At 31.4% G+C, this 12,288-nt stretch overlaps 2 protein-coding genes and 1 pseudogene across 5 annotated transcripts in view; 1 reads left to right on the top strand and 2 right to left on the bottom strand.

Annotated features, from left to right (window-relative positions):
- LOC113374059 (carbonic anhydrase-related protein 10) overlaps positions 1 to 12,288 on the bottom strand; it is a 75,739-nt gene that overhangs the window by 25,371 nt on the left and 38,080 nt on the right. The window lies entirely within an intron of this gene.
- On the bottom strand, positions 6,996 to 8,715 carry LOC113374057 (annotated as a pseudogene).
- Positions 9,830 to 12,288, top strand: part of LOC113374058 — a 33,356-nt gene continuing 30,897 nt past the window's right edge. Inside the window, exons 1-5 of the mRNA XM_026614309.1 lie at positions 9,830 to 9,987; positions 10,064 to 10,806; positions 10,874 to 11,028; positions 11,104 to 11,235; positions 11,307 to 11,389. Coding sequence (XP_026470094.1) covers positions 9,968 to 9,987; positions 10,064 to 10,806; positions 10,874 to 11,028; positions 11,104 to 11,235; positions 11,307 to 11,389 — 1,133 coding nt within the window. The 5' untranslated portion in view covers positions 9,830 to 9,967. The remainder of the gene's footprint in view (positions 9,988 to 10,063; positions 10,807 to 10,873; positions 11,029 to 11,103; positions 11,236 to 11,306; positions 11,390 to 12,288) is intronic.

Here is a 12,288-nt window from a genome sequence, read left to right as displayed (position 1 = left end):
GCTATACACATGTCGTAGGTATACACCAGTAAAATATCGCCATGGAGAGAAAAAATTGTGTTGTTCGTAAATATTTCGCGGAGCGCCCGTTTTCATACCTCGACAGGTGCTTTTAACGACGTCGAATTTTCTTCGAAGGAAAGAAAACGCGGAGGTCGAGGACGAGACGAGAGCATCAGCGCTTTTAATAATGTTACTGCAGGATTTTTTTTCACTTTTCGTGTTGATAAGTCACAAATTTGATTTTAATGGAGACGGGGTATGGTGATTATGCTGTAGGTAATGTGAGCAATTAAAAAAATCTGAGCGAACCGTGGAAGAAATGTAAATGCGGTGGAAGGATCTGTGAACCATGTTTACTTTGTAATTTAAAAATATGTCCAAAATTTTAAATGAAAAAAAAAAGAAAAGTAGTCATTCAATGTTTTTACATTTAATTGCAGCAGATCTTTGCCAAGAACTAACGAGCACGATTCCCAAATAATATCATTCAAACGATTTTTAAATGTTCAAAACTGGTTTAGGAGCTTTAGGCAGGGGCGTAACTACCGCCGTATCAGCCGTATCAAAAATATGGGGACCCCAAGCTAGGGGGGCTCCCAACGTCCGTAAGCAAATATTAATAAAAAAATATTTCACAAAAAGCGAGTAAATCGTGAAAAATTTGTTCAATCAAATTTAATGTCATTAAAAAAGAACGATGAATGTAAAATTATTATTTTAAAGTGTTATTTTTTCTGAGACGTAGAGGCCCCAAATTGCCCAAATATTAATAAAATCTTACGAATTTTTATCTTATTTCACAAATAACAAAAGTTAAAATAATCATGAAAACTTTCTTCCAACTAAATTTAATTTCGAATGAAAATATGAACATGAGCATATAGAATGTAAAAATATAAATTTAGAGGGTTGCGATAGAATAGAAAACTAGCATTTTATTTAGTCATTTCGTGAATAGATTGTGCAAATTAAAAAATCAAAATTAATTCAGCAGTTTGCTTAAATGTCTCGAAAAATTAGCAAAGTAATGAAGCGTAAACGACTGTTTTCAAAAGCAAAAGGCAAAGTATAGCAACCTGTAATCTTGTTTCAAACTCATATACTATTGCTAATTATACATATTAATTTTTCAAATTAAACAAAGATCAGAGACTTCGACTCAATTAGTATGTTCGAATAATTACAACTGGAGTCATTTAGCAAAACACCTGTCTTCGTGAAACTTTCGTCTAAATACAGTAAGATAATCTCTGGTAATTTTTATAACCAATTGTAAACTCTCTAAAAATATGTTTAAAATATGAAATTCAATATTTATTTATATTGCTGACAAAATTCAATAATTTTGCTTCCAATTTTCCCAAAATAATTTTTGCATATAATTTTGCCAGAAGCAAACGCAAGTGCTGAAGGAAGTTTTTCAAAAATAAAATTGATAAAAAATTAGCTAATTAGTTGTAGGCCGTAGTAAACCTTGCTTGTATTTCCCGATATGTGTAAATAATCGACCCAATCAATAAGAATTCAGATTTGTTCCAAAATTTTATGAAACTAATTAAAAAAAAGAGGTCCAAGGGATATATTCCGAACAGTTCTTGATTTTGAAACGAGGGCGAAAATTTTAGCACTCTTTCCCTAATTTTGAGGCATCGGTTCGGCCTATCGTTGTAAACAAACATTTTCTGGCAAGAAATATAAACTTTTCCTTCGGGAAGTTAAATACTTCGATGATACAGGACTAGCAGTCAGATCATTATTGTTCACAGAAGCAGAAACTTTATCAGAAACTATAGTCATCATAATCTATAAATGTGTATATTGAATTTGAATCGTTTGTTTTGGAAAAGGGATAGATAATTATTGATGATGAGTGAAGATTTATAAAAAAAAATTGAGAAAATTCTGCCCTTCTTTAGGGGGCCCCCAAAAAATTTTGATAAGGGGCCCCGCCAATGCACGCTACGCCCCTGGCTTTAGGTAGAACGTGTATAATTTTTTTTACACTAATCTGCTAATTATGAAGAAATAGCTAGACAGATCGTCGCAAGAAACTATTCAGAGCTTGTTAATGTATGATAGCTTTAAATATTTTTAAATCGTAGCCGTTTCTGATAAAAAGTCGTAAAAAAATAAAAAATTGGCTAGAAAAATACACACGGATGACTTGAAACATCAAAAAACGTAAAATTAGCTAGTCGTAATTTCTGGCGAAAACAAGCTTTTCCTGAGAAAAAAAACTAGTGGTGTATGGCATAGTGCCTTAAGGCAAATTGCTGGAACTTAACTAAATGTTCGAAGAATATTAAATAGATTATTAACATACATATTTAGGTCATTTCTCTTGAAAATTTGTGTTCTTATTTTCTTTAATGTTTTATTTATAAGGTGGTCAGTTTAACTTAAGTTTGTATTAAGTTATGCTCAAGTGTTCCTTATTTTCTCTATACGGTCGAACAGGAGAACTTGAACCTCACCGGAACTAGAGTTCAAAATCTCCGGAAACACGAATCCTCCGAGCCTTAACTTGTTTCTGAAACTACAGTCTGGCAAGTTTCAACTTGGTCCCACCTTAGCATGTGCTGTATATATTGTTACAGAATATTAATAGAAACACACATATGTACCATATAACTTAATAAATTTCATACACATCGTTTTCTTTTAGAAGTTCAATTATCAATTACTACCTTCTACTGGAATATTCATATATATAATACAACTATGTTACAAAGCAATATTCTTACATAAGAAATCGCCTCCCATCGAGGGCGCCTGGCTTAGAATACTACTCCGTGTATTCGAGGCAATAAAATATATGACTCACAACATTTTCCTTGGAAGAAAGTCCGAGATATTGAAATGATAGTATGCAAAGTGGAAATCCTAGCATTTAAATTGAAAAACATCAGAAAATACACCCACATACACGGCTTAGAGCTCCGGGCAACTTGGGCCGCATGGTAGAAAGAAAATTGGGATAAAAGAAATATATATATATATATATATATATATATATATCAGCTCATTACATGGTCTATTTACATTTTTAATGTATATTCAACGGTAAATTATTGTATTTACACGACGATTAACTCCGGCTGCGAATTGAGCTAGATAAATATGTTTATGGTTTACGGCAATAAACTTACATGATAAATTTTTTTTTATTGGTTTTGTATTTACTGCATTTGTTTTATTTTGTAGTGAATGCTTTTTAATGAAAACTTTTGCATTTCTTCACGTTTTAAAGGTTTCTGAACATTTTGGCATACCTCAGATAAAATGGATGTGTGTTTTGTGTGTTTCAATTTTTTTTAAATTGAAAAAAAAATCTTGTATATCGAAAATAATTCAGATTTTAATTTAAATTCTGGCTGAAGTTCTGAAGCTCACTTATATAGTTTAAACAAATAATTTTAACTTTGTAATTCAGTTTATATAATTTTTATAAATATTAGTCAACGTTATAGTATTTATTATACATGCCATCTTTGTCAGCAAAATTTATCAAGAATTATAAGTTGATTTATTAAAATCAATAAATTAAATTATTAACATATACTTATGAAATTTTTAGAATTTAGTTTTTTTTTTTAAATTAGTATAATAGTTTTAATTAAAATTAAGTAATCAAGAATTAAATGCAGATACATAGTGGTAAAATTAGAATATAGATTTATAATAATTAATGGCTAATTTGTAACTAGAAGGCTAAATAAATTTAAAAAAAAACTAGTGGTGTATGGCATCGTGCCTTATGGAAAATTGCTGGAACTTACCGTACCGTAACGAAATGTTCGAGGAATATTAAATGTTCTCAAATAAATTATCATAAATACTGTAACTTATATATGTTTACAGAAAAGTAAATAAACAAAAATCAATCAATCAAATATAAAATGAAGGACATTGTCTAATATTTATAAGAGTTATATATAAATTTAATTCAATTTAATTTTTAATTCAATAATTAAATATATAATTTAATTTAATTTATATATATATTGTGACGGATGAAAAGGGGTTGATACTCCCCTTTCTTAGGGGATATGCAACGACTTCCATTATTACGTCTTAGCGTTGCATCCCCGACGAAAGGGTTACACCAACTCCTAAACCCGACTTCTATAACCACCCTGTAATTACCTGTGGAAAAGCCAAATAACTACGCGAATGAAACAGAATGGTCTTTTAGCCTATTTAATTATTACTAATTATTACAGGTGTCACGGCATGACAATACCTACGTACTGTCATGCCCTTTGCCTAAAACCTATAGTACTCATAAATCTTTATTAATTACTAACGTAAAACGGTATCAACGGAGTAACGATAACGGAACGGAGCGGAGGGAATAGTTTATAAAACCAATAATGCATCTGACCTTTACTGGAACGGGTTCTCCTCTCCTGGCACAACACACACACCACTATACACAAAGCGGGTCCAGCGCCTGGCGCGTGGACCCCCTGACCTCCTCAGAGGATGATACAATTCTTAATGCCATTTTTCAACCCCAGACTGGACCTTATATTGGCATCCCTATTGGGCGTGGTGGGGGAGCGTCATTGCACTGGTGGTTATGCAACCCTTTTGACGACAATACCGATTGTCGTTACAATATTTATATTATTAATTTATATATATATTTAATTTATAAATTGAACTGCAAAGTTAAAATTATTTAAAGTATATATAGCTGACTTTTAGAACTTGAGTAGATTAAAAATTGAATTTCAAATTTTTGATATTCAAAAACAATTTTTTTCTGAAAATTAAAAAAAAATGATTTTTTCCCAAAAGTAATTGTTTTGTGAACACGAGCAGAAAGTATTTTAGATCATTCAAATCGAATGCTTAATTCTATCAAAAACTGCCATTTTTTGCACATTTTGCTCGGTATCTCCGAAACGGCTGGACCTGCCTTTGCCAAAAACCTAATCACCACTTCTACCCATCATTACAAATTAAACGTCTTTTAGATCATGCAAATCGGATACTCCGTTCGCTCAAAAAACTCGATTTCTATTTTCTGCACTCTTTGCTCGGTATCTCCGAAATGGCTGAACCTGCCTTTGCCAAAAACTAATCAGCACATCTAGCTATCAGTAGGAATAGAATGTTTTTGAAGTCATTCAAATCGGCTGATCCGTGCGCCCGAAAACGTGGACGAAAAAATGGGGATACACAAAACACAAATCTATTTTTTCTGAGGTATGCCAAAATGTTCAGAAACCTTCAAAACGCGAAGAAATTTAAAAAATATTTAATTTCGATTTTTGGACGATTACTATAACTTACCCTACGGAAAGTTAATGTAAAAAAACATTAAAGCTGTACTAAATATTTATTTATTAGAAATTATAGTGAAATCCTCATTATCTCATAAAATATGCATGGAAAGACTGATAATATTGTTATTAAAATTTATAAATACTTATAATGAAACAACACTTTTATGAAAATACAAACTTATTACAATAAGAATATTTGTTTTAAAAAAATAATTATCAAATTGAATTATATGCAAAATATTTATATATGAAATCTTGTATGCCTTATAAATATACTGATTTCGGACAAATTTTATACATCATAAAAAATATGAACACCTGTCTAATAATATAATATAAAATATTTTAAAATCTGCACATTTACTAATTTGAAATATATCTATAAATAAAAGTCCAAAAAATGAATTATATTGCTACGACATCTTTATGAATAAATTGTTTTAATTAATAATATTTACTTTATAGTCGAGACAGTCACATTTATTTGCGTTGAGCAAATAAAAATTGTATAAATTTTAAATATTTATACAAGTTGTATAAATCAGAGAAAAGACTTGAACAAATGTTCAATTAAAATAATATTGATAATAAGAAGTGATATGAATAAATTGTAAAAAATAATTTAAAAAAAAATCAAATATAATTTTCAAAAATGGTACAAAATAGTTTGCACAACTTTGCGCAAAGTATCTAAAAAAGCATAATGTCGTTTAAAATTATAATTAATTTATAGAATATGCAAGCAAATTTAAATTTAATTTATGAATCACGCAAATTTTGCTGATATCAGTTTAATACTTTATAAATACATAAATTCTTGTACGTATTTTTTGTAAACAAAAAGTAGCGATTCTTTATCGCATTATGTAATTGCTTTATGCTGATAAGAAAATCAGTGTATAAAATTCAACATAAAACATGATTGTTTAACAATGTAATCTATCAGCATTACGTGTTATTTTACAGAAAATTTAGAGCTATTATTGTTTTAATGTTTTGATAAGAAGTGCATTTGAGAGAATTTTCTCACCATACAATTTTCTAGCTGATAACAAAAAATATAATTTTTATTCAGTAATTATGTGAAAATTTATACTCATTTACCACATAGATCCTTTTATTTTTAAGTTTACTCTATATAATCACAAAATTTAAATTTAATATATCAAAATTGAAAAAGCTTACTACTGGGTAACCTTTTAGACCTAATGTTTAATATTTCATATATCATCAAAATTACTGAATGTCTTCATTTTTGTAAAGACAGATTGTAATTCAATAAAGAGAATTAAAAAAAAAGAATAAATAATTATGTGTAATAAAATACATATTTTCAAAAATAGTTTTATTATCAAATTCTTATCAATCATATAAACATCATGTAAAAAAGATGTGAAAACAAAACAATTAACTTTTAACAATTCCCCAAATATATGTATGAATGTAATTAACTAAAATGTTTTTAGTCTTTAAATCAGTTTTTTTTCAAAAATGCTTGTTTTATATATGCATACATAAATAAGTACGTATATTCTGTACATGTATTTATTCACAAGAAAAATATAAATATTATATATTAAACTAATTTAATGTAAAACTATTCCAAGCTAAATTTCTACAAAGACCCAATTACACATAGAACACTATGTATTTGAATAATAAATATAAAATTGTATTTATATACATTTAAAAAAAAAGAGTATCTAGTTCACTTTTGATCATTTACTGCCCCGCAATGGAATGCTTGTCTTTTCATATGGCTATTTCTTCTGTTTGTGTATTTAGTAAAATTTTTTCGCTTGAGCTTCTTTACTATCTTTGTACAAAGAATATGCGAGCATGAGAGCCAATTGCACAGCTACGGCCACCAAAAATATGGTAACACTTACACAATTTTGTGTAGGGCATTGAACTTGCGCAGACGGATTATTATCCATTTTGTGACTCAATCCAGCCATGCCTTGTTTCATCGTGTTCATACCGTCTCTCATTTCTCCGATCAAAGCTTGGACATCATAAGCAATACCTCCTCCAGAATTTTGAACAGACGATGCTCGTCCTTGGTTGCTGAGTATGGCATCGCTCCTTGCATGGACTTCACCTACAATGCTGCGAACTTCTCGAATAGTTGTTACCAAAGCGTTTATACTATTCATTAATAAATCTACTTCATGGCGTCTAATTCCGTCGTTTACAGCAACTGGAGCACCCCCTTGAACCTGAGCCATGGGTTGCCCCTGAGATACCAGACTCAAAGTTCTTTCCTGTCTGCCGATTACTTCATCTAATTTTCTTGATAAATCTTTCATGATATCAGCCATAGCAGATTGTCCTTGGAAGATTTGCCTTAACTCTCTTTGATTATCGCTTTCAAACCAGTCATCCATATCAGGTTCTCGCTCTTTATTGTGATCAGGATGTTCCTTGCGGTATTCTTCTTTTTGTTGTTCCAATTTACGTTGATATTCCTGGTACTCTTGTGACAATTTCAACTGTTCTTCTTCGGTGAGTTGTTGTCCTGGTAAGCCCTCAGGTGCTTGACCAACATGCACGGATGTGGTTAAGAAATGGAAAACATCATGATCGTCGGCTAAGCCACCAGTGGCAGCAGATATACCAAATGACCGTTTTTAGGCAAGTAAACATTTTCAGCTCTCAAACACATGTCGTAATCAGCTTCATTGTTTGTCATACCGTTATGGAAGAGTACAGTGAGTGTGTTTTGGAAGTATTCTATACGAGCTCTTGTTGCAAAAGGTTTGTTACGGAAGTCTCTCAGACAACCGGCTAACATTTGGGAGGCACCATCGTTTTGATGATCGAATTTTTTGGTACCGTCGTTGACAACAGCCATAACATATGGGTTGTTATGTTTGTTATCGTTGTCAAAAGAGTCGAAAAATATGCCTAAACCGTTCCACATGTCAGAACTGCCAAAAACATCACCATCATAAGCTCCTTTGCTTTCTGTGTACCAGAAGGCTAAACCATCGGCTCCTATACGTCCACGACCGGTTATCCTGAACACAATCTCCACATTCCACCAGTCGAAGTTGGTTTTTGATTTTGTCCATATCGCTCCTTTTTGGCTTCTCAAAGAAGGTGCAATACGTACATTTTCAGAACTTGCAATTGCATTTCCACCGTACTCCCAAAAGGGAACGGTTCCGTCCTTTTGCGCTAGGTAAGGCGGTTTGAATGAATATTTATATTCGAAACGTCTATGTTCTAAAGAATTTGAAAAACTTATAAATAAACTAAATGCGATTGCTAAATGTATCGGATACATCCTAACCAAACACGTCAAACAGAGCGCCACATTGCCAGATTTGCCACACAGTCAAACTGACAGCTAAACAATTATGTATCGATTGCCACTGTGGAAGTATTGCCAGAGAGGAGGAACAAATGTCTTTATTATCACGTTGGCGATGGTCGACCATGGAATTTAATTGAATTTATTTAAACACTTAAAATATTTATGAAACAAATCACAACATATTAGAGCAATTTAAAATATGTGCGCACGATCAGGCTACTTGATAAATACAGAACAAAAAATCAATGGACGTTGGAATCGCAACTGCGCAGTAGTAGTCTGGGCGCTGGCGTACATTCGAAACTAGAAATCGAAATAAAAAGTTTTGTTTGAATGGAAATGAAAATATTAGCTCATTTATAGATATTCTACATAAACAATTTTAATATTTTATAATACAGAATATTTTTGACTTCCCGTAGGTTAAGTTATTGCAATCGTCCAAAAATCGAAAATGAAATTTTTTGCATATCTTTACGTTTCAGAACATTTGAAAAAATTAATTTGTGTGTGTGTATGTATGTATGGATACAATTTTGCGTTCACGTTTCAATCAACCGATTCGAATGTTTCAAAAAACATTTGATTCCTATTGAAAGGAAGATGAAAAATAAATTGATACTCATATTTATTACTCTAAACAAGAGATCAAGCACAACAATAGTTTGTGTAGGTGTTTCAATAATATAGAGATGTACTTTATAATGGACATATATGAGGTTGTCAAATATCTCCTTTCCGCCTTTTTGTATTAAACCAAGAGCAAAAAAGCGGAAGGGAGATATTTGACAACCTAATATGAAGTTTTTATATTGATAGTGTTAATAGAATTATTCAAGATTGTTAAAAGTTCACTGTGTAAATGAATATTATAGAATTTATTAATCAGCAATTACTTTAATTTTTGAATAAAGGTTTAAGTCCTAAATGCTAATTACAATGACAAACCGATCATGTCTGAAGTGTGTCCCTAATTACATTAACATTTTCAAATATTATAAGTATTTTTTAATGGTATTATAGATATATAATTTATAATTTTGTGCATTACGAGTGTTATTATATTACTAATAAACATTATTCAAAATTGATCTATTTAACATAATTCATTTCTTACCAGCGCTCCTATTATGTCATTCAAATTCTAACGTTGGTTTCAGGTTTGTTTTGAAATAACTTCATAGTTTACAAATGATGAAGGTGATCAGTTGACGTTTCGTGTGAAGGTGTTGTCAATATTTTAAAATACGTCAACACATTTCTTATTTATGTGTTTGCTTGCAAAATAATTTAAATCAAAACATTTTTTTTATTATTTGTTTAATCAAGTGCCTTAATTAGTGCCCAAAAAATGGATAAAGACGTTTCAAGGTATTTTACACGATTTCTCTAATCTTTCCTTCTTATCATGTGATCTTGTTTTCAATTTATTTTTAATCTAATTTAGAACTCGCAATTACGTATCTGAAAACACACAAATTACAACACAAAATAATAAAAAAGAAACAGTGAGAAATATGACAAACAGTTCTCTGGGCAAACGTAAAAAAAAGCAGGAGAAGAAAAATAAATACTTGCAAGAATGGGTCGACAAAGCCTTACAACAAGATGTTATAGAAAACGATTCAGACTTCAGTGAAAACATCTACCCACCTAACTTTTATCACATGAATCCGATGCATCAACAACGTATACACTCAGCAATATCAGATCCAAGTTTCTGCAGATTCGGAGTACCTGTAAATCCTTTCCTTATGGAACCCTCATCATTACCCTACTACAACCATTCCACCACTAAATCCCACCAGTATATTCCACAACCTAATTATAACGTTTCTAGAAATACATTCCCAAATAGGAAACGATGTTTCAATTCAAGGCAAAATCATACCACACAAACGTCTGTAGTAGCAAAACCTGCAAATACTCCTTCAGAGTTACAATTTACAAGCCTCCCACCGGTTGATATGACTGCTTCGAGTGTTGATGATAGTCAGGATCAGAGACGGTTTAGTGATCCTGGTTTAGGTTCGAATGGGGACGGCCAGGATTCCTCAGACAGTGATGATTCGAATGGTAGTTCTAATTTAATTTCAGTGCCGAAGAAAATTATTACAACTTTGGTGGAACAGATACATTCGTTAAAGGAAATCACAACTAAATTGAATAGAGATATGTTTGAAATGAGGGGTAAGTTGATAATAGGACTTATTGCAATAAATGCTTTTGTATTGATAAATTTGAATTTATTTTTTAGGTGAATTAGAACAAGTAAAGCAGCACTCAGCATGGGCTAGACAAAATACACCAGCTACAACAATTGCACCAGCGTCTCCTTTACCTGTAGGAAATCAGACGTATACACCAGGAATGCTTGCTGATGCTATTCGTGAAGTACGTGATTCCACAAAGGTCAGGAAAAACATTAAACAATTCTGCATATTTATATTTCAATGGCAAAAATTAATTTTTGGTGTTTTATTTTAGGTACGTGAAGAAGCATTTATGTTAAGATTCAAATCACTAATGGATGAAAGGGCTGCGAATAATAGTTTGTATGGAAATATGAACGGACTAGATAGTATTTCGGAAAGTGGACGCGACATACATGAATTAACGGTACTTGTGGATATTTATTTACCTACACTTAATTTTGAATATATATTTTAACACTAAATTTAATTTTTTAGAAAGCTCGAATTAACAAGCTTGAAACAGAATGTCGTCTGGAGCGACTTGAGGAAGATCTTAGAACCTTGAGACTGCAAAATGAGTAAGTATATTAATATGTAAATCGAAAATGAAAATTTTTGCTTTTCTCGACGTTTTTAAGGTTTCTGAACATTTTGGCATACCTCAGATGCGTGTGTGTATGTGTGTTTTGTATGTCCGCATTTTTTCGTCTACGTTTCGAGCGCACGGATCAACCGATTTGAATGGTTCAAAAAACATTCGATTCCTATTGATAGGGAGATGTGCTGATTAGTTTTTGGCAAAGGCAGGTCCAGCAATTACGGAGATACGGAGCAAAGAGTGCAGAAAATACAAATAGAGTTTTTAAGAGAACGGTGTATCGGATTTGAATGATCTAAAAAACATTCAATTTCTAACGATTGGGAGATGTGGTTATTAGCTTTTGGCAAAGGCACGTCTCGCCATTTCGAAGATACAGAGCTAAATGTGCAAAAAATGGCAGTTTTTGAGTGAACTAAGCGTCCGATTCAAATGATATAAAAAACTTCCCGCTTGTATTGTCAAAACAATTGTTTTTGAGGATAAAAAATTAACTAATTAATTAATTAGAATTTTGGATTACCCAGACTAAGCACAGTCTAAGCGCCACTCTAGTACAAATGTTTACCCAAGTGCGTTTAGACTGTTTATGTATTGGAGCAATTTTTCAATTTAGTGAAAAATGTGAAAATGCCGCCAAGCTAAGCACAGTGCAAGTCAAAATGTCGCACAGAATTATTTGCAAATGCGTTTAGATTGTGACTATACGGGAACACTTTTTCAATTTTGTGTAATTTTTTTTGAAATTGAATTCGAAATGAAATGACGATTGTTAATGTTCAGGAGATAAATTGATTTATTTATAATTTACATTTGATTTGCTCAGATATAACAAGATAGCAAAAATAATGAATGTTACAGTATTTATAATAATATATT

This window comes from Ctenocephalides felis, unplaced genomic scaffold (assembly GCF_003426905.1).
Source record: "Ctenocephalides felis isolate EL2017-DRISC unplaced genomic scaffold, ASM342690v1 CF-g0.4_SCAFFOLD_01604, whole genome shotgun sequence".
In the NCBI taxonomy this organism is placed as follows: Eukaryota; Metazoa; Arthropoda; class Insecta; order Siphonaptera; family Pulicidae; genus Ctenocephalides; species Ctenocephalides felis.
Note: the sequence above shows the minus strand (reverse complement) of the source record. Positions and strands in the feature narration are given on the sequence as shown.